This window comes from Macrobrachium nipponense, chromosome 34 (genome assembly GCF_015104395.2).
Source record: "Macrobrachium nipponense isolate FS-2020 chromosome 34, ASM1510439v2, whole genome shotgun sequence".
In the NCBI taxonomy this organism is placed as follows: Eukaryota; Metazoa; Arthropoda; class Malacostraca; order Decapoda; family Palaemonidae; genus Macrobrachium; species Macrobrachium nipponense.
Window position 1 is genome coordinate 8,325,804 of NC_061095.1, and position 23,184 is coordinate 8,348,987.

The 23,184-nt window shown below is 38.5% G+C and overlaps 1 protein-coding gene across 4 annotated transcripts in view; it reads left to right on the top strand.

Annotated features, from left to right (window-relative positions):
* Nucleotides 1–23,184, top strand: part of LOC135207875 (Krueppel-like factor 3) — a 203,039-nt gene that overhangs the window by 95,157 nt on the left and 84,698 nt on the right. The window contains exon 1 of one of the 4 annotated variants that reach the window (XM_064239769.1): nucleotides 16,129–16,178. The exons of 2 other annotated variants lie outside the window; for them this stretch is intronic. In XM_064239769.1, coding sequence (XP_064095839.1) covers nucleotides 16,175–16,178 — 4 coding nt within the window. In that variant the 5' untranslated portion in view covers nucleotides 16,129–16,174. Of the gene's footprint in view, nucleotides 1–16,128; nucleotides 16,179–20,521; nucleotides 20,604–23,184 lie in introns of those variants that run through there. One more of the 4 variants, XM_064239771.1, reaches the window with a different exon arrangement.

Sequence of the window (23,184 nt, forward strand, 5' to 3'; positions counted from 1 at the left end):
ATCAACATACCAATTTGCAGCCCTCTAGCCTCAGTAGTTTTTTTTTCAGATCTGAGGGCCAAACATTGAAAAAGTGCGGACAGACAGACAAAGCTATCTCGTAGTTTTCTTTTATAGAAAACTAATAATAAGTCTTATTGGAATCCAAAATTTGCAAGCATGAAGGGGTTATGTTGTTTGAAATACTGGTACCGCCAACAGGCATTGTTGCAAATTCTCTCTCTCTCTCTCTCTCTCTCTCTCTCTCTCTCTCTCTCTCTCCTCTCTCTCTCTCTCTCTCAGGAGAGTCTGAGATTTATGGGACAGAGGAAACTGTTTTGACCTGCCCCACTTTTAAAGATGTTTGTGTCGTCATGATATTCAAACGGGAGTTACAAGGACTAGGATGTCTCAAAGACTTATTAGTCCATCCGAGGAGACGTCGTGTGCTCACTTATCTCTAGGAGCAGGTTTCCACTGTTCATTCACAGTGTTCTGATGATTTTGTCTAGCTTTCTTTTCGGCTCTTCCACACTGTTGTTGTTGTTCTTTTATTAGTTTTGTGTGTATGACTTAACCTCCAGACAAATTTTGGTTAGGGACAAATATTGAGAGAGAGAGAGAGAGAGAGAGAGAGAGAGAGAGAGAGAGAGAGAGAGAGAGAGAAGGTGGCTGTGTTACATGCGCATACATTTCCTTTGTATCGGAAGTTCCATAGAGAGCTCTTGCATATAGAAGCCTCACTCTGACAATAGGCGATTCCTGTCATTGTCAGAGAAAAGGAAAGTGAATAGATTTGCAAAGTACCGTGAGTCGCTTTCGCATTTGATGGGTGTAGAATGCAATGTGCTGAATAACGCTGGGTAAGTATCTAATCTTCTCCCTCCCAGCGCCCACCCCACCTGCCCACCTTCTTCCTCGGACTTTCAAAGGACCTCTCTTCCATGCAGAGGGGCGGGGCTGGGATGGAGAGATAATAAGAGTCGAAATGGCAGAGGACTTTCCTTGGTTTTCTTCACTTTTCTACAGCTTTCGTCTCTGTGTCATTTAAGAACTATAATTTCTTTAGTTCTTAGCTACGTTAAGGCATATGTAAGTGCAAATTCCGCATTATTTCGTATTAGTTTTGTAATGTGTGCAGTTTGGCCTTATTGTCTCCTAGGGTTCACTGAATTGACAGTGTTATTGCAGCCATTTTCATAATTTGCTGTCACCTGTCAGTTGTCTAGATCTCTTTCATGAACGTGTAGCTTCCTCGAAGACGAACATGTCATGATACAGGAATATCTCCAGTCTCATTCTCACAGGATTTTGCTTTATGTCGTGAGATTTTTTCGAAATCAATCATAGTGTGTTGCTTGGTTATTTTTGGGAAAAGAAATGGCGTGTGTTTCCTGACGTTGTGGTGGTTTTCGTATGAATTTAACTATACAGAATTGAGATTCGTTAAGGGTATGTCAAAATTATCCCTAAATAAGTGTTCTTGGTATTGATTACTCTCCAGCTATGCTTGTGAAATCAAGATATTAGAAGCTGTAAAGAAATGCTTGTAAACTTCCTGTGTAAATTACGTAGTTGAAATTTGAGAAATCATTCGATTCAGTCATATTTTCCCTTCATTTGACCTAATTATACCTTCGATGCTCCTCGCGTGGTCTTTCCGAAGTAGCCCTCAGCCATAAATAGTTACATCCTTTCCAGTGAAGGAAACCGAATATTTTTTACCCATTTCCCTTCCTCGTTACTTCGCTCCTCGAAAGGTAGCAGCAAAACGTATATACGGCCAGCGAGCGACCCGCGACTGTATCCCGAGGGCGTGTCCGGAAAACCCTCTTCTTAGAAGATATTCTAAATGCTGTAACCGGATGCCGAAGAAAAAGGGTCGGCGCGGTTGATTTCATGTTTCGTCCCGGCGATAAGTAACCATTGGGGCTGTTGGCTTAGGATTTCTTTGGCGCCAGTTTGCACTCGGGAGCTGTTGCGGGATTCGTCCTGTGATTTTCGACCCGTGGAAGCTGGTAGAGTATTATTTTTATTTTTTAAAGCTTATGTCTAGGTAGTCACCGAGATAGAGAATGCGTACGTGTGAGTGGATGGTGTGTAAGGCGTTTTAAGGGAGGAGGCTGTTTTGTTACTTGCCTGTAGGCCTATCGCAGTGGGCGTGGGCGTACATTGCCGTTACATCCATTGGGCGAAGTAGCCGCTCTGCTCGTGGAACCTACTACGCGCAGACTTATTTGATTATCTTATCAGATTCTTATGGCCGCCCTTATCTGAAGAGACAGGATACACAAGTCTCTCTCTCTCTCTCTCTCTCTCTCTCTCTCTCCCTCTCTCCGTATTAGTTTCCCGTGCCATAACCCGTATTTGACTTACTGAAGCTTCGCAGTATGTCTGGTACAGTATTGGTGTTCGTGTGACGCTGAGGTATCATAATTTTAATTTTAGGTTTTGGAAGCAAGTTCGGAGAAGGATTGTCGAGGGATTTCGTATCTGGGCAGTTAATGGTTTGTTGTGATATATTAATGATTGGGTCATATATATATCGCTCTATTTATCACGCTCGTTATTATAGTGCTCATTCGATGTGTTTAATCATTTATCTTCCTTCATTTTCCAGTACCGGTGGCGGCATAAAGAAGCTGTTTGTGTATGAAAACTGCTGGAAAATAATATTGAAACATAAGTGAAAACTATTTTTTTCCAGTTTTGATGATTTTGAAAATAAATCCTTATGTGAAGGGAAAGGCAACAGGAAAATGTTGTTCGATTAGATATGGCAAATGTGTTAACTTTTTTATGTTCTGTATTAATGCTTACGGGCTGCTCTAGGAGCAAGAGTCCGTGCTGGCATAGGGCCAGCTTAAGCTTCAACAACAACAGATATTGATGCCTCACATTACACGTGTTTTCCTACCGTTTAGATTTGGTCCTTTGGAAGAAAACATTTCTCTCACAGAAGCTAATCTGTCTTGAGGTAATTTTATTTGCAAATAGCCGTTCAGCAGAATGTATCTTTGATTTAGCTTGCTAATTGCTTGCCCCGTTATATTACTGTGACTGAAGTACTGGATAGCAATGTTTTCTTGAAAGTGTAAGAGTTGAAACCGTAGACTTGGTCGTGTATCTGCCTACCCATCATCCAGAAATAAAAAAAAAATAAATTTTATTTTTTTTGGTAGATTTTGAATCAATTTGGCTTCTTATTCTATCTGTAACAGTTATCCCATATTTTACATGTTTACTATTTTTAAATTTAAAAATCATTTACTGTACTTTTATTTGTCAACACCATTGCGATTTTTTTTTTTTTTTTTTTTTTTTTTTTTTTACAAATCTTTCGTGTTTTTGAGATCAAGAATATCGCCTATTTTTGCAGAATTTTGCAATATCTTGGAACATTATTTTACATGTGGACCATTGTATCTGTGCTGTCTTATTTGTATTGCACAAGTATCTAACATTTGCATCTGACTTTTTCTCAAATTTTACGGCTCAAAAGGTGTGTCAAACATTCCAAAAGACTATAAAATATATCTTTCGTCCCCGTAACATTTATTATAATTTTTTTTATTACATGCAAAGAATAAACAGAAGCTTTCTAAGCAAAGCAGTTATAGATTAATTTTATTCAAAGGTTCAATGTAAGCTCTTAAAATATCAATACATCAGACGGCTTTAGATATGTGATAAACATTCGTGGCCGATTAACCAAAGTCGTTTTTATTTCATCCAGCCTTTGCTGTCAACATCAAATTGAAAACTCACTGTATAGGAAATACTGACAGCTTACGGGAACGCGTGAGGAGACGGGCCCCATACACATTACAAACGCGGGGCTCCGTGTCGTATTACCGCCATTAAAGATATTTTTTGTAGGTTTGCGTGTTATTTTTTGTTATCTTTCTTTTTGTGTGTGTATGGGTGGAAGTTGATGGCAGAGAACGACTCTGGCATCTCTCGGTGGAGAGAGAGAGAGAGAGAGAGAGAGAGAGAGAGAGAGAGAGAGAGAGAGAGAGAGAGAGAGAGAGCTGCCAGTATTCTGTTTAGGTTTTTTGCTTTCTTTTGGTGTAAATGGAGGCTTCCCCCACCCCCCTTTTTTTTTCTTTATGATAAGGAAGACATTCTTGCAACGCATCCATAGAATAAATGGCCCTTTTTTTATGTAGCTTCAGATGATGTGATTGACATTCTCTCTGTCTCTTTCTCTCTCTCTCTCCAAATAAGTGGAGATTCTAAGGAAGTGTACATAAGACGGCTGACATTACGAGCTCTCTCTCTCTCTCTCTCTCTCTCTCTCTCTCTCTCTCTCTCTCTCTCTCTCAGATAAGTGGAGATTCTGAGAAAATATGCCTTTCTTATGGTTGCCATTACGAGTCTCTCTCTCTCTCTCTCTCTCTCTCTCTCTCTCTCTCTCTCTCTCTCTCTCTCTCTGAGGACGTATACATTACTGATGGCTACCATTACGCGTTGCAATCAGGCATTAAGCATCATCTGTTGGCTGTCTCGTGTTTACGAAGAAAGTGGCGAAAAACAAGATTATGGTTGCTAAGATCATTCCTGTTAGGAAATAGCCAATTATCTTTGATGAGGCAGTCAGTCACATTTGCGTCATTTGCTTTGGATCACAAAGCTAGAGCTTTTTCATGGCTTAAGAGCCGTGACATGATATCTCTCTCTCTCTCTCTCTCTCTCTCTCTCTCTCTCTCTCTCTCTCTCTTGCTTGGTGAGACGTACCCGCGTGAAGTCAGATTAATCAACAGATATCACAAGTTTAACATACGACTAGAATTTGAGAAATATCTAGAAGTGTTCGTGAACTATCGGTGATAAGATTAGTGTGAAAATAGTAGGATAAAGCGTCTTCTAAGTTAGTTTATCAAGTGTAATACTATAAATCAGAACAAGATGGCAGTAAGTTCCAACTGCGGGAAGAGGTGGCGTAATTTGGCGTGTTTAGCAGATTCGCAATACGATGAGGTAGCAGGAAGGGAACTGGCATTTCTCATCTATGAAATCAGCAACAGTCCTAACCAAAAAAGATACAAAAGCATTCATAGATATATAGAAGGATATAATCCTTCAAACTGGAACAAATCTAATGAAAACATCTTGAAAATAATTGAAGAAGTTCCAAATAAAATCCAAGTGGTCAAGAGACTCATAAAGATACATAAACCAACATATTCCGACAAAGAAAATGAATAAGGTGAATCTTGTGAATATCCTAATTGATGCATTAGGAAAAAGAATGCCAAAAGCATGCAAACTGTGTAAGGTTTGGTATAGCATAGTCAATCCACAAAACCTAATCAGAAAATGTGCTGCATGCAACATTCCGACCCATCCACAGTGTGCTGAGGTAATACAAGATTTGAGAAAAGATACAAGAATTTTTTGTTCAACATGTCTATCATGGATAGACAATGTTATTAAATCAAGATTGAATGTACAAATAGTTGAGGATGAAGAAGAAGAGAGGAAGAGGAAGAAGAAGAAGAAAAGAAGAAGAGGAAAACGGAAGAGAAGTAAACAAAAATGAAATGACAGAAAAAAATAAGGAAAACAAAGAACAAGATAAAAGTATGGATGCAGAGATACTCATTGATACTACATATGAGGCAATAAAGCAGCATACCTACGAAGAAATAAATTACGATATGACAACAGAAAAGCAAATCCCGAAGAGGCTCTACCCAGATCTATACAATGACAAAGGGAAAGAGGAAAAAATAGACAAGAAAGACAAAATCTGCAACCTTTTGAAAGAGGGAATTGCAGATTTGGAGAAAGATGTTACTACAAACATCCTAAGATATGTCAAAACTATGAAATATATGGTAAATGTGCATACTTAGATGATGGCATATGGGGATGATTGCAGAGATCTGCATCCAAAAATATGTAAAACCTAAAAGAAGGAAAAGGATGTAAGTTCGACAAAAAATGCAAATATATGCACCCTGTAGCCATGAATCATAATCAAATAAATAACCAACCAAGTAATAAAATCCAAAATAAGAAAGAAACAAATAAAGAGAGAAATCAAGAATATCAGGTAAAAGAGAAAAGCAAACCACCAATGAGATATGCAGAGGTGTCAGCAAAAAATTTCAAAGCATCAGCTCCGAAATTATACTCAAGAGATAATAACTGTATTTATTATGCAAGAGGATATTGCAGAAAACGGAGAAAATTGCAGATTCAGCACAAAATGAATAATTATGATGAAGGAAGATCAAATATTATGGAAAAGTTGGATTTTTTAATGTCAGAAATTTCTGGAAATGAAAAAAAGAACAACATACCAGAACAGGAAAGAGACATGGGAAAATCCTTATTACTACCAGTATTAAATGAAGGAGAAAACACGCAAACCATCATAGTGATGAATGCGCAGGGTTTAGTTACGAGTAACTCAAAAAGAAAAATAGAGTACATTAGAAGAACCTAACCCAAAATGAAAAGAAAATAGATATAATGAATATAAGTGGAACCTGGTATTCCCAAGAGAACTGGGAATGATGATCAAATAAAAGGGTTCCAAACTTATAGATCAGATAGAAAAAATAGGAATCAAGGGGGAACCGCAATATATGGGAAAGACAAAAAACAAGGAAAAATATATGAGAAATATAGTAACTCAGAATGTGAACTAATAGCGGTAGAATTTGAATCTGAAAAATTGATGAACATAGTAATATATAGACTCCTAATACTAAAGAGTTTGACTTAATAATTGAAAAATTGGATGATATATGTAGAAATCACAAGGACTGGACTATTCTCCTATCTGGTGACTTCACTTTCCTTTCGTAGAATGGAAAGAACGAATAGGAGATTGTGGTTGTACTTATACATATAAAAAAGAGAGTAATAGTAGTGCAGAAGATAAGAGGCAATTTGAAAGCTATTAGATATGCTACTAGAAATACAAAAATTCAACAACAAAATAAATCACCTGCCAACAAGAAAGGAAAATACTTTAGACCTAGTATTTGTGAACGAGATGAATTATGTTAAAGAAATAATAGTTTATAATGCGAATATTTCAGACCATAATGTCATAGAATTAACAGTTCATTCCAAAGCAAGTGAAAATAGAGATAAGCAAGAAATGAAAAAGTGGGAAGGATATGGAAAATACAACTTCTACAGTTAAAAATATAAAATGGGTCAGAAATTAATTGAAGAATTAACAAAAGATTGGGATAACATTTTCGGTAGTGATGACATAAGGGTAAATACGGAGATATTATATAAAATATTGGAGAAAATAGTGGAAAAAATATATACCGAAGAAGAAAGTAAACATCATTCATGCATACCAAGAGACAGAAGGATCTTGTTCCAGAAAATCAGAAAGTGGAAAAAAGGTCTTGCAAAAGAAAAAAATGCATGGAAAGTTATAGAACTAAAAAGTAAGATAGAAAATGCAGAACAAAAGATTATACAATCAAAAGAAAATGAAAAACGGGACTTGGAAGAAAAAACCCTATTAAATATCAAGCAAAACCCCAAACTATTATACTCATATGCGAAGAAGATGAATAAAAGAAGAATAGAAATAGGCCCTCTGAGAATTGAAGGGAGATTAACGAATGAAAAAAGGAAATTTGCAACATACTGGCAGAACGATATAAGAGAGAATTCACCCCTAGAATAGATAATGAAGATAATGATATAGAAGTAAGGGATGAAAATAGTGAATATTTAGCTGACATAGATATTAATGAAGCTGATATTGTGCAGGCTATTAATGAAATTAAAAATGGAGCTGCTGCAGGGCCTGATGGAATTCCTGCTATTTTGTTAAAGAAAGTAGTTCATTCTATCGCAAAGCCACTTGCAATATTATTAAGACAAAGTGTAGATACAGGCAAGATTTATGATGAGCACAAAATTAGCATATATTACCCCTACTTTCAAAAGTGGATCAAGACTAGAGGCAAGTAATTATAGGCCTGTGAGTCTAACATCACATATTATGAAAGTGTATGAAAGGGTAATGAAGAAAAATATTATGAAACATTTAATAAAAAATAATTTGTTTAATAAAGGACAACATGGTTTCGTACCAGGAAAAGTACACAAACCCGACTGTTAGTCCACCGTGAGAACATATTCAAAAATATGAAAGCGGAAATGAAACAGATGTGGTTTATTTAGACTTTGCAAAAGCTTTTGATAAAGTAGACCATAATATATTAGCGAAGAAAATTAGAAAACACAATATCGTGGATAAAGTAGGAAGATGGTTAAAAGAATTTTTACACAACAGAAAACAGATAGTTATTGCAAACGACGAGAAATCGGATGAAGTCAAGGTAATATCCGGTGTGCCGCAAGGTACGGTGTTAGCTGCAATACTGTTTGTTATTATGATTGAAGACATAGACAATAATGTGAAGGATTCGGTAGTGAGTAGTTTCGCAGATGACACAAGAATAAGTAGAGAAATTACTTGTGATGAAGATAGGGAACGCTCTACAAAGAGACCATAACAAAGTATATGATTGGGCAGAGGTAAATAGGATGGTATTTAACTCTGATAAATTTGAATCAATAAAATTATGGAGACAGAGAAAGAAAGCTATATGCATATAAGGGACCTAATTAATGAGACCATCACAAATAAGGAAGCAGTTAAAGACCTTGGTGTGATGATGAATAGGAACATGTTATGCAATGATCAAATAGCAACTCTGTTGGCAAAAATGTAAGCAAAAATGGGAATGTTGTTATGGCACTTCAAAACAAGAAAAGCTGAACACTGATTATGCTTTATAAAACATATGTTCGTAGTCCACTTGAATATTGCAATATGATATGGTACCCACACTATCAAAAGGATATTGCACAAATAGAGAGTGTACAAAGGTCCTTTACAGCTAGAATAGAAGAAGTTAAGGACCTAGACTACTGGGAAAGACTACAATTCTTAAAATTATATAGTCAGAGGAGGAAGAGAACGCTACATGATAATTCAGGCATGGAAACAGATAGAAGGAATAGCAGAAAATATCATGGAACTAAAAATATCAGAAAGAGCAAGCAGAGGTAGATTAATAGTGCCCAAAACTATACCAGGAAAAATAAGGAAAGCACACAGACATTAATCCACTACGCACCAGATCGATAATGCAGCGTCTATTCAATGCGTTGCCAGCTCTCTGAGGAATATATCAGGAGTGAGCGTAGATGTGTTTAAGAATAAGCTCGACAAATATCTAACTGCATCCCAGACATCCAAGATTGGAAGATGCAAAATATACCGGAAGATGTACTAGCAACTCTCTGGTAGACATTAGAGGTGCCTCACACTGAGGGACCTGGGGCAACCCGAACAAGATGTAAGGTCTGTAAGGTAAGGTAAGGTCTCTCTCTGTAAAAGTATAAAGTTCTTGAAACTTTTCTCTTGCTATCAGAGGTGCCATTTAAACTTAGGGAAGTAAGCAGTAAACTATTCATTGCTGAAGAGTATGTGTGTATGTGTATTACACACATATACATACAGAGCCGGGAGTAGTAATTTTTGTGAATGACCTTTCCCGTTGTATTCAGTTAAAAAAGTACAACACAGTATATAGCCGAATATGGCAATAAGAAAAAGAAATGTAAAGTATACCTCTCAAGAATTTTTTTCCGTTTGATCTTCAGTATCACATTGAGTTGAAAGTGAACAGCGCTTGACATATGGAGAGTTCCTCTAAACTAAAGAATTTGTAGGTCGGGTACTGAAAAAGGAATAATATTGGGGTCTTTCTGGAAGTGAAAAAATTGTGACATATTGGTTGTAGTCTGAAGAAACTTGATATATCCGGTTTTTTTTTTTTTTTTTTTTTTTTTTTTTTTTTTTTTTATTGCTCTTCGGTTACACAGAAGCGCAGTGAAATGAAGGCAAAGGTTGTGTGTGTAAAAATCTATTTCTTCGAACAGCTTTCTGTAACCTTCGCTCAGAATCAGTCTTGTGCAAGGGAGTGCCATCTGCGATATTATTTCCTTTTCAGTCAGAAGGATGCTTATTACACCAATATGACGGTTTCCTGGTCAGATCAAGAGAAACGACATTGAGTGAAATGAGTATTTCCAAATGCAGTGAACACAAGCTCATGTGATTGTCTGTGTGATCGAGTGCTTGAGGCAACCTCATCTCAAAAGGAAATATTTAGAAAATGACAACTGGCCTTGTAGGTCACGGAGTGGGCATAAGAATTTTCGAAGATTATACCATTCGCCTCGTCACTATACTTTCGATTATATTTGTGTAATGTATAATCCAAAAGTAACTTATTTCATATGCTATTTGGGTTTACATCCTGAAGTCATATTGATGTATATAATGTTATGTCTCTGCCATATTGCTGCAGATTGTACATAGCCTATGAAGGCCATATGGCAGGCGCAGATTATACATTGCCTATGACCGCCCAGATAATAACAAATATTGGTGAGAGTGCGAGGTATATTGGTCCGCGATGGTAACAGTAAATGTCAAATTCTCCTGTAGGGCTGGGAGGGCTCTCTCTCTCTCTCTCTCTCTCTCTTCTCTCTCTCTCTCTCTCTCTCTCTGTGTGTGTGTGTGTGTGTGCTGTGTGTGTACGACTGTACAACTTTCACGTCCCCATGAATAATTCTGGTGCACTTATCTTATCGACGTGTGTGTACATATTTCCCCCACCTGGAAGGTAATATTCCTGAGTGTTTCTGTACCAGGTGACAAGGATGCTTTATTGGACAGGTAAGAAACCGGAGCTGTTTTTTTATATATATATATATCATGGTTATAGGTTTTACTTTCAGTTTTTTTATTATTTTTTTTATTATTTTTTGCAAGTTCATCCCTTACGTTTCCGTTTTCTTCTCTTGCATCCTTGCACGTAGGAGCTCGTTGCAAGCCCTGCGGCCACCATTATTATGCAAGTGGAGTTTTGTGTATCGGGAGAACCTAATATTTATTATGATATTATGCACCCTGGGCGTAGAATTTTCTTTGGGATAATAAACACTTTATATTTTACGATCGAGATTAAGGCTTCTGTGTATTTACAATTTGAAGACTGTCAAAAGGCACCACATTCCTATAGAGAGACTCCGCCGTCCGTCCTTGTAGCTGGGACTTTCTGACCATCTCCTGTAGCTGCAAGCTAAAACACTGAGTGGAAGTGAGGTAGAGTGTGCTATACTTTTTTTTTATATATTTAGTATCATACACATGACGTTTTATCAGTATATGTAAGTTCTGTAAATGAAGTATTTCAACAGAATTGTAACTGAAGACACGGATGACGTTCTAATTACCCCCGTAAGAAATTATTGGTAAAACCGCAGGTTATGATGGTAAAGTGGGCTGTTTCATTTGCAGGTGTGAAAAAAAAAACGTATCATTAACAGGCTCTGCCATGTACGGCTCATAGTTGACGCGTGTAATTTTGATGACACTGTGACGTATCATCCCTCAAGAAATGCCATCATTAACCCCATAACATCGCTGACATGACAGGTTTTCCTAAGAAAAACCCCACGGAAATATCCCCGGGTCGACCCCTGCGATAGTACCCGTGGGATAGCCTGTAATGCAAAGAAGCTCTGGGAACAGGTGCGGCACACGTGTTAAATCTCTAGGCTTTCGCCGTAAAGCCAGGGATTTGGGGAAACGGGTCGGTCAAGAGGCGTTGGCCGCATTAGAGGTTGGGCAGGTAGGTACTATACAGATGAAGTTTCGGTATGATTTTCAGGCCACCGGATGGAACCTCCATAAGGTTATATACCTGGAGGGGAAAGGTTTGCTAATCTGACCAGACAGACCCTTTTCCTATGTTGTTTGGACCCACGTGGAGATCGGAGCGTTAAAAATAAAAAAAATACTCGTAAAAAAGTCACTAAAACTTGTGTCCGTTGTAGTGTTGCAGGTTCGTAATCTGCAAGGAAAATCGGTGTGGTAACATATTGAATATATTGTACAATTTTAAGACGATATTAGAAACAGATCTGCTGGAGTGGATTCATTGATTTTTTTATTATGTTATGTCTTTCGCATGAAGTTTGCGAACGCGCAATGCCAGGAAGAAATATATTTTTGGAAATTTCAGAATACTGAATAACGTTCGTAATCTTTGGCAATCATTTTGTGCAACATTTGTTGACATTAAAAACGTGATGATGAAAGTGATAAATCCTTCTTTATAAGTTGCGATCGAGGTGAAAGTTATCCGCTGAAGATCTTCACAGGAAAATGCTTAAAACAAATATTAATTCTGTATTGTTGATTTTAGCGGATTGCAACTGTTTATGCGTTTTAGGAGCTCAACGATTTTATTCCCGGATTACCCAGAGATGATTTGTCATGGTTTTGCCCAAGAATTATGATTTACAGCGGAACTCAGTAGGTATGCTAACCTTTATAGTATATAACGAAATGAGACCAATATAAATCAAGCGAGTTTTTTTTTCAGTTTATTTCAGCCCTTGTCAGTCGAAAGACACTATTTTTCCTCCGTATAACTCTCATTCCTAAGTTTGTACGAATGCCAAATCGCAGTCGTCATTATAAGCCAGTAGTGTCTGGATGGCACTGGTTGGTTATTCGGCACTCTTCTACATATTCATGGCATTCATTGTTCGTCCTATTCATCGTAGTCATTGATTTATCATAATCTTAGTAATGGCAGATGAAGATCTTCTCCAGTGTACACTGGAAACGAAAGGCGATCAGTGATACACGTGATATATTAACGTAATTTTGAATATTAGCATTCTCGTAATAATCAGTGATAGTTTTTCTTAAGTATGGTTGGTAAATATTTTGCTTATAGTTTGTAAGAATCTTTCTTTAAAAGTGGGTAATGGTTAATATATATATATATATATATATATTATATATATATATATATATATATATATATATATATATATATATATATTATTTTTTTTTTGTGGTCTATCACAGACTTCCAAATTCGACTGGGTGGTATTTATAGTGTGGGGTTCCTGGTTGCATCCTGTCTCCTTAAAGGAGTCCATCACTTTTCTTACTATGTGTGCAGTTTCGAGGATCACACTCTTCTGCATGAGTCCTGGAGCTACTTCAGCCTCTAGTTTTATCTTATTATTATTATTATTATTATTATTATTATTATTATTATTATTATGTACTGACGCCAGCATGTCCTTGGCAATATTTTTTCATCGTAATTCCCATCTACCCGTCTACCTTGTTGCCAGCGTTGCATGTCAATTTTTGCTGTCATTTATAACCCTTGTTTGATCTCTCTCTCTCTCTCTCTCTCTCTCTCTCTCTCTCTCTCTCTCAGGGAACATGTTTATGTGATTCATATATCCCCCACGTATTACACTGTTGCCATTTTATACTATGTATAACTTATTATTGTTAATTCAGCAAAGTCATTTTAAAAGATCATAAATCATATGTATTATGACGCGGTGATTACGTCAAACCACGACCGAATAACCATATTTTTTTATTAATGTCTATGCGCAGTCTCGGAAATGATTTGTAGACATATTAACAACAGTATAGCCAGTCGTAACCCACACACTTCGTTCCCATGCCAGATTTCCTTTAGAGGTATGTCCGACTCTGTCCCCTGCCTCTCTCTCTCTCTCTCTCTCTCTCTCTCTCTCTCTCGCTCTCTCCCACCCCCACGAAAAAAAAAAAAAAAAAAAAAAAAAAAAAAAAAAAAAAGAAGGAAACATGAATAATGAAGAGCCCCAGTCCTCCGGTTACTTAACGCCGTGACCGCTATCTGTGGCCCTGGAAGCATCGGTCAAGATCCGGTTTGGGCCACAATCATTGCAGGTGTATCCGGACGTCTTCGAATCGTGTCTCTTCTTTACGCCCCACCTCCTTGCCTTGACCTGACCCTGGCCCCTCCCTGTATTCCCATGCCTCTCTCTCTCTCTCTCTCTCTCTCTCTCTCTCTCTCTCTCTCTCTCTCTCTCTCTGTTAACATTTCATCTCCTGAAGGTTTTCTATCCAGCCATTCATTGATAACCATTATCTCTCTCTCACACACACATACACACACATTAACATTTACTCTCTTGCCAGATATTAAAGGTTTTCTATCCAGCCATTCATTGATAATCATTCTCTCTCTCTCTCTCTCTCTCTCTCTCTCTCTATCTCTCTCTCTCTCTTCTCTCTCTCTCTCTCTCTCTCGCTCGAAAACTTCCCCGTGAAAATTCCTAAAATCCAAAATGCTGATCTCTCTCTCTCTCTCTCTCTCTCTCTCTCTCTCTCTCTCTCTCTCTGAAAAATTCCCTAAAATCCAAAATGCTGATCTCTCTCTCTCTCTCTCTCTCTCTCTCTCTCTCTCTCTCTCATACGTCATGAGCACCTCAATGGAATTCTTTCGTCATGTCCTGTTCGAATAGGAGAGAGATTCGCTTTTGACCTCGCGTTCTTCTTCTTATGTCATCCCCCCCCCCCCCTCCACCCACTCCCAAGTGATCCACTCCCGTATCCGAGTCTCCTCCCTAGTTCTCTCTCTTCCCTTCCCTGGTTCTTACCTGGTGTTCTGTGGAATTTTCCCAATTAACAGGAAGGTAATGGAAGGTTGGTCGTTATCACTGCAATTAGAGAATCTTCTCGCCGGAGCTTGTAATGGCCGGGTGTGGGGGTTTGGTCATGAAGAGTAAATTGTTTATAAGTCGTATGAGATTCCAAAGACAGGCATAATCAGAGGTAGTGGAAATTGAGTGATTTTTAAGAGACTATGTCAGTGCGGGGACCTGGAATGAATATGATTTTCCTTTGGTGATGTATGCAGTTTTAATTTTTATCTGGTTATCTGGTTAATCTGAGAGAGAGAGAGAGAGAGAGAGAGAGAGAGAGAGAGAGAGAGAGAGAGAGAGAATTTAATATTTAAATACAATCGTATTCCTATTTATTCTGGAAACGATGAATGTGTTCCCCAAGTGCAAATGATCGCAAGCCCCCTTTTTTTTTTCTTTTTAAATAAGTTTCCAAAAGAAAAATCGCTTACTTGCTTTTATGAATCATGAGGGACAGTAATTCGGAAATGGGCTGCTTATATACATTTATAATTCTAGATATCAAAAAAGGATACTATTTTTCGTTATATGCTCCTTTACCATTTAGTCATGGACTTCATTATTTTATAAATTAGTTTCATTCAAATGAGACACCCGTAAGATTGGTAGTAGCTGCATTAATGTTGATGTTGTATTTGAACAATTTTATCGTTAATATCCAAGAGTGGGTTTTATATTGATGATAATACCAATAGCATTAAGATGTACTGTAACTGCAAGTGCATCAAGAGCATTGGAATTGTAAGGAACATAAATATGAATAACTCGCGTTATTTACCGATTAGTCAAGAGGAGAACAACTTCACATATAAAGGAAGAAGACAACTAAATGTTTGTTAGGAAGGGTTTGATAAGATATGCGTAATATGATCTTTCTGGGATATAACAAACTAACTACGAACGTTTTATTTTTTTAGAACGGCTTTCGATTATCTGTTTATCAGCGGTAAATTTTATATTTGCCATCTGTTTAATGCAATGCTGGTTTCTTTCAAGATATTGGTTCTCAGTCATTTTGATATATTTCTGGTATCTCCGTAAAGCACTAGTTTTATGTTTCTCTGCAAATGGTTTCTTTTTTAAAACTGATTTCATAATGGCATATCCTCTTACATTGGTTTCCATTTTTATCCACATATAATGGTGATTTACTGTATTTCTAACCAAATATGGTTTCCTTTTTTATCCACATATATTGTTGGTTTACTATATTTCTAACCAAGTATGATTTTCATTTTTATCCACATATATTGGTGATTTACTATATTTCTAACCAAATATGGTTTCCTTTTTTATCCACATATAATGGTGGTTTGCTATATTTTTAACCAAGTATGATTTTCATTTTTATCCACATATAATGGTGATTTACTATATTTCTAACCAAGTATGGTTTCCATTTTTATCCACATATAAGGATGATTTACTATATTTCTAATCAAGTATGGTTTCCATTTTATCCACATATAATGATGATTTACTTATATTTCTAACCGAGTGATGGCAATCATCGACGCTTCACCATAATTACGAACCGCCTTAACAGTCTCTCTCTCTCTGTGTCTTTCCAGGTTGGTCACGTTGTCATGGTTTCGTTAATCGCCCGAGCAACGAGGAAATGCGTAAGTAAGAAGTACGAGATATTTCAGCTGGTCTTTTGTGCTGGATTCGCTCCGCGGATCTCTTGCAATAATGCGTGCAAGACGGTGTCATGGGAAACTGGACGCGGCTTAGCTTTGACATTTCTGGACGAGTGTGTCATTGGAAACGTGGCATTGTTTGCTCTATGGGACGGAGTTCACGTGAGAGAAATTGTTTGCGGGTGTGTCAGTTTCGGTATAGCCTCTCCTAGCTGACGCCATTGTTACTTATATGTTTTTCTCTTCCGGGTCTGTCGGTTATGGTGTAATTGTCGACGGCCTACTACTGTATGAGGTCCATATTTTTTCCCTCCCTTTTTTAAGGAAAACGATGAGAATAGCTCTTAAGACTGTAATTTTATTCTTCGTAGTTCCAATCTGTTAAGTTGAGTAATTGAGAGCAATATGTATTGTATGTATGTATGTATATATATATATATAATATATATATATATATATATATATATACACATACACACACACACACATATATATATAGTATATATAATATATATATTTACTATATATATATATAATAAACTAAATACACTGTGCCGTCGGGCTTCCTTCTAAAAGAAATGCCTACAGTTTATCCAGAGAACTTATTTTGCTTGAAATTCAAATGAAGAAGGAAAGCATGCTAAAACAAAAGCGCCTCAGCGGCGTGGTTTGTATGGTATTAGCGTCCCACCTCGGTGTTCGCGGGTTCGATTCTCGGCCATTCCATTGAGGAGTGAGAGATGTGTATTTCTGGTGATAAAAGTTCACTCTCGACGTGGTTCGGAAGTCACGTAAAGCCGTTGGTCCCGTTGCTGAATAACCACTGGTTCCATGCAACGTAAAAGCACCACACAAACAAACAAACACACATACTAAAACAAACCGACCCCGTGAATGGTTGTCATTGGGATGAAGCAAAAACACCCCCTTCTTATAATTCCCTTGTACTACACCGCGAAGAGGAACGCTAATTGAACGAACAGAGACGGGAGATATGCCACTATAAAACGACGCCCGAGCCGGGCTTATCTCGAGGTGTTTGGAAAGGGTCCTCCGCGAAGGAGCCAGTCCTCCACGCCTGTGCAACCTCATGTCTTCCTGTTCAGATGTAAACAAAGATGACTGGCCAAGTGTATACTGACTGGGGTCTGCTTTTTGGGGCTGCTACAGGTCCTCCTGCGTCGGCGAAGGGAGGTTTGGGTTTCTTTCCCAGTGTTTGTCTTTGCAAGCAAATGTGCTTCTTCATCAGGATCCTTGACGAGGGGGAATATTGGCTCTTTCGATTTTTGGGGAGACTTTGGAGCCTTTGACTGAAGTGCTACTGTGTATCCCACGAATTTTAAGGGTCGGCTTGGAAACGTGTTACTCTTCTATATTTTTATTGTTCTTGGCATTAATATAGTCATTATTATAAAGTATATGACTGTGTCCTTCTGTTCATCATTCTGCTATCACTCTATTGTACATTATGAACTGTTAAGCAATGGATAAGTTTAAAATCTCAACTCAATGGCTCAAAGTTTCATCTGCTTGGTAAGAAGCATATCTTACGGCATGTTTCAAAGTACCCATCATTAAAGACGGCATTTACGCCTTTGAAAGTGTTTTAAAAATCTCCCTTAATAAACGTTAGTGCTGCTTGAAAACACCTCTAAATAACGGAACGCAGTTGATTAATTCCCGGTTGATTAAAGTTGCAAAGCGTTTGGGATGAGGGAGAAGGGGCCCGGTGGAATGCTCGTTGATAGGGGGGAGTGGAATGATTGATAAGCCGAAGTATGAAGTTGGTGAGGAATGTGTAAACATTCCTCTCTAATGTGACACTGTACGTTGGAAATCCGGTGCGACAGGGGACAAGGGAAAGCGTCGTCATGGAGGAAGGAATTTCTGAAACGAAATGTAATCGGAGAGAAAGTTCTTAAGTTGAAAACTCATAACTTCAGATATTTAAGAAAATAATCAGATTATTTCGGGATGTGGGAAGCCTGCTTTAACGCTCCGAGAACCATTTTCTTATCTGGTATTCTAAAACAAATCCTCTCTTTATCTGTTTAACTTTTCTTATGTAAACGATAATGGCCTGTCTTCTTCCCTGTTCCTCTTCAGTTTGTTTGTTTGTATGGTGTTTTTACGTTGCATGGAACCAGTGGTTATTCAGCAACGGGACCAACGGGTTTACGTGACTTCCGAACCACGTCGAGAGTGAACTTCTATCACCAGAAATACACACCTCTCACTCCTCAATGGAATGGCCGAGAATCGAACTCGCTACCACCTAGGTGGGACGCAAACACCATACCAACCACGCCACTGAGGCACCTGTTTCTCTTCAGTGCCGTATTGAGTAAAAGCATCTGAAAACACTTTAAGACATTATGATTAGTTCAGTGCACTTGCTAATCAGTTGTTGTTTCATCGGTAAGAATATCTGTCCATTCGAAATCCCAAGTCATTCATGGACTCAGTTGGAGGATTCGAGTTCGATCCTATGCCAAATCTCAGGACTTGACAGGCTTTGTTCGTCAGTAATATGAACTGTTGATGAAACATCATGAACTTTGTCCGTTTATGATATTGGCAATTGATATGTCAAATTAATCTTGTCCTTTTTAAAATGTCATCTTCGACAGCTTGTGATTTGCTCCGTAATCGCACGGGAGGTCATTTTTTTTTTTTTCTTTAAGCGTTGAATGTGTAATACGGGTTTAGCGTGGATATCTGTCATCTCTCCAGTTAGCAACAGTAACACGTACATCGGTTCATCTTTCGCTGAATTATTTTATGACTTCATATATGTATTACTTTACATATTTAATGGTAACAATTGATAATTGTTATTTTTTTTTAGTTTGTTTGACACCACTTCAGTCTGACATTTCGTTCTGATGTCAAGTTTTTATTTATCCGTTACAGACATTACTTTCGCGTTTGCAGGCAGATGCATAATGAGCGAGGGAAGTGAATTGGAGAGAGAGAGTTAATATGAACTTGAATAATGAGACGCCATAAAAGAAAACAGAGAACTAACAAGAAAGGAAGTAGTAACACGATAAAGTTAGAAAGCAACACGGAAGATATCTCTCTCTCTCTCTCTCAGAGAGAGAGAGAGAGAGAGAGAGAGAGAGAGTGATGGAGAGAGAGAGAGAGAGAGAGTAGGGGGGAGGGCTGGGGGAGTCAGGCAGGCAGGCAGGTAGGCTGTGACGGACGGACAGACAGATCTCTGAAAAGTGGGTGAACTGGTTACGGAAGACATGGGAGTGGAGAACTTTTATGGATACGGTGTAGTTCGATAGACTGCCTTTATTTGATGCATTTACTTTTCCATAGCGTCTCATTTAAATGATATATATTTAAAAGAATACATTTCCTTTCAGTTTGTGTATATAATATCCGAACGAACAATTTCGCTCAAGAGTAGCAGCGTTAATCCGGTAAATCATAATAATACAAATGGAATGTTCTCTCTCTCGAAAACGCCCTCTCCCAGCCATCCCCTCTTTCTCCAGTTTGCCTTAAAAACGTATCCAGACAAATTAATCTCTTGTTGACAGAACTCTTTTTATAGATTGCGTTGGGAAGGTTTATTAGTTTGTGTGGTGATGAAGTGGATGTGGTGTTATGAGCAGTAAAGAGAGAGAGAGAGGTAAGGTGTGTTATAAGGGTAGTGGGGAAGGGATGGACGATCGGGAGGTTGGCCAGGGGAGGGAGGGAGGGAGGGAAGGGGGGGGGAGGAAGTTGGGGTTGTGATTCACCAGCCAGGCGTGGCCCGCATCCCGCACACCGATAACCGAACTTGACGGTCATATACTTTAGCGTATCGCACTCGAGAAGGAGTTTTGTGCTTCTCCGTGTTATAGTCATCGCTTATCATCCTTTACTTCAGTAGGTTTATTGTTGAATCCATGAGAACGTAGGCTTCGGCGTCAACACTCGACATTTGTTTGAGGAGACGTTAGGCCGCTGAGCGTACGTTCATACGGTTACTGCACCACACCCAGCTGGCTTGTTTTTGTCCTGTTCATCCACAGAGCGTAAGATTTTTCTGCCAAAGAAACAAAAAAAAACAGAACTCGCATTATGATATCTACTCGTAAACGAAACTTGCCCTCGATGAACCACTGGCCTGTTGAAGATCGCATTCTGTTGAAAACGACCCGCACTTGTTTTGAAGCTCGGACGCAAAAATCCGTGTGAAGCGAAATTAAGCGCTTGTTAAGTCCGAGCACCACGCCCTCTAGGTGGAGAGCGAGCGGGTTGGGTTACACGCTGGTGACAATGACGGGGTTTATTGTACTTTTACGTCTTATTAGAACCGTCCTTAGTACGCGAGGGCCCTGGCAGGAGCACATGCACTTCCTAAGCACTCGTAGGAGGCGAATGGTGACCCGTGGCAGGCGCTGCTTTATAGTACGTAGAATACATTTGAACTTTGTTGATATCGCATTAGTCGCAGACAAGTGGGTTAACCGTGTCAGGTGGCAAGGGTTGACAATGCATGATTAAGTTCCATCTGTTTATGCTGATTGTGTGTCAGCATTTAGCAACCCAAGCACCTGTCACTCGGTAAGACTAGTGTTGGCATTTGAAACACTGGCCTAAATATCACGGTTATTTGAGAAGAAACACGAGAGAGAGAGAGAGAGAGAGAGAGAGAGAGAGAGAGAGACCAAACTGTCGGGAATTGACTGCCGGACCTGTATTAGTGGTTTCAGAGGTCTTTGTTCTTAGGGTCACCTCAGGGTCATAAGGGCTTCCAGGGGCAAGGACCCTAAACCGAAGGGTGTGGGGGCTGGCTTAAAGACAGGGCGGAGCCCTTCCATATCAGGGGTTCAGTGGCTCATGGCGGAGGAGATTTCAAGGGTCTAGGTCGAGGCACTTCACTTTGTTTTACTTTGTTGCACATAATGGTATATAGCCAGTGAATTTGGGGAGAAAGGCTACGTATTTTTAACACCTTATCTGTTTCGTACAATTTTACGGATTGTTGAAACGTTTGAGAGGGAGAGGGAGAGAGAGAGTGTCATCGTTTGTATTAGCTACTGAGATTACTGATACAAGGCTTATTCGTATTCTTATTGTTGTTGAAACTAAAAAAATTGCATGTTGGATTCTCTCTCTCTCTCTCTCCTCTCTCTCTCTCTCTCTCTCTCTCTCCTTCTTTCTTGTGTAAGAGGAAAAGGGATTGAAAAAAGTACTACGTTAAGCAGACACATATGAACAGCCAGTAGACTTTGGTTAAGGGTTTAGTATGCCGTGCCTTGTGGGCTTCAGGTGTCTGGTAGTGTATGTGTATGTAGTGAGGTGCGCAGCTAGCTCTCTCTCTCTCTCTCTCTCTCTCTCTCTCTCTCTCTTCTCTCTCTCCCCGTAGTACCTTGCATCTGCTGTCAGTATCTACGTCTCTTTTTGTCCTTTCACCTTTCGAACGGACTTGTCTTGAAGTGTTGTGACCCAGATGTTATAGTTATGAACACTATGCTGCTCTAATGGATGGCGGTGGGTGACGAGAATGGGGTTAGGATGTACCCATAGGGTGATTCTTTTTTATTCATCTGTCGTTGGGGCATTGCTGATTGTACATGGTGTTTGTTGGTCAGCAATAGGGCTATAGTAACATGTTTGCTTACTCCAGATGCATCGGTGAAGTGAATTATATATATATATAGATATATATATATATATATATAATAATATTATCTATATATATAAAAGTGTGTGTGTATGTATGTATATCCTTTACCCGTTTTGCCTCGCGTGCTTAAGGCCCATAATCTTCACAAATTCATATTTTTATATATTTGGAAGTCCTTGTGTTTACACCTAAACCAAATTTCTTTAGCCCACGGGTAATTACCTCCTAGGGCATCATTATTTCGACGTACCCAACTTATTATTGTGCGACCTTTCCATTTCAGATGAAAGATTTTAAGATATTTCCGATGTTTAATATATATATATGAATGATGTTTCCACGCTGCTGGAAAATAACAGTGCCAATTGTAAATGGCTGTTCCGATACTAATATTTTATCCATGCAAAGACAAATTAAAAAATAATATGCAGGCTGTGTATATTATATATATATTATATATATGTGTGTGTGTGTGTGTGTGTGTGTGTGTGTAGTATTTAGTATATATAATAGAATCTATGATCACTTTTTTACCAGTTAAATATGTAACTGTAAATCGAGAAGTTAAGAGGGCATTGTGGCTATTACAGTTACACACACACAATATATATATATATATTATATATATATATATATATATATATATATATATATATATATATAGTATGTATATATATATATGTATTATATATGTGTGTGTGTAGATAGAATAGATAGATAGATTGATAGATAGAATACAATATAGATTACATAGATAGATACAACAATAACCGCAGTGATCCCCGTGTCTTGTAAATGCAGAGAACCCAATAGTGAATGTTGTTGTTGTTGTTGTAGTTGTATTTCAAGTCGGGAAAGATCGACGACGGCCGGCTCCCGGTAATTAAAACTAGGGCTTGACATCTTTCGGGACAGTGGCTGGGAGGGTTCGAGAGGGACAGGTGAGATATATGGGCCGGTGTTATTGCTGTCTCGTAGGCGTTTCCCTCCCGGGGACGCCGTATCTTATCAGACCCGTTATCGGGACAAGGAGAGTGGCACTGGCCTGTTGTTCCACGCCCTCCTCCCTCTCCTCCCGCTCTCCTCCCTCCCCCGTCTTTCTTCTAGTACTACGACCCATTTCGTTTGTCCTTTCGTGGTTTGTGCGAATCTCTGTTCCTTCTCGTATTTGTTTTGCTGATCGCACATAGGTTTTATAGGTTGTATTTGTGTTTTACTTCGCACATATGTTGTATTTGTGTTGTATTGGTGTCTTCTTATGTAAATATTTAAAATGAATTATGTAAGTGCTTATGCAAATCCACCTTAATATGTATGCATGTCTGTTTTTATACAAGTCCCGTTTCTAAACGTTGATGT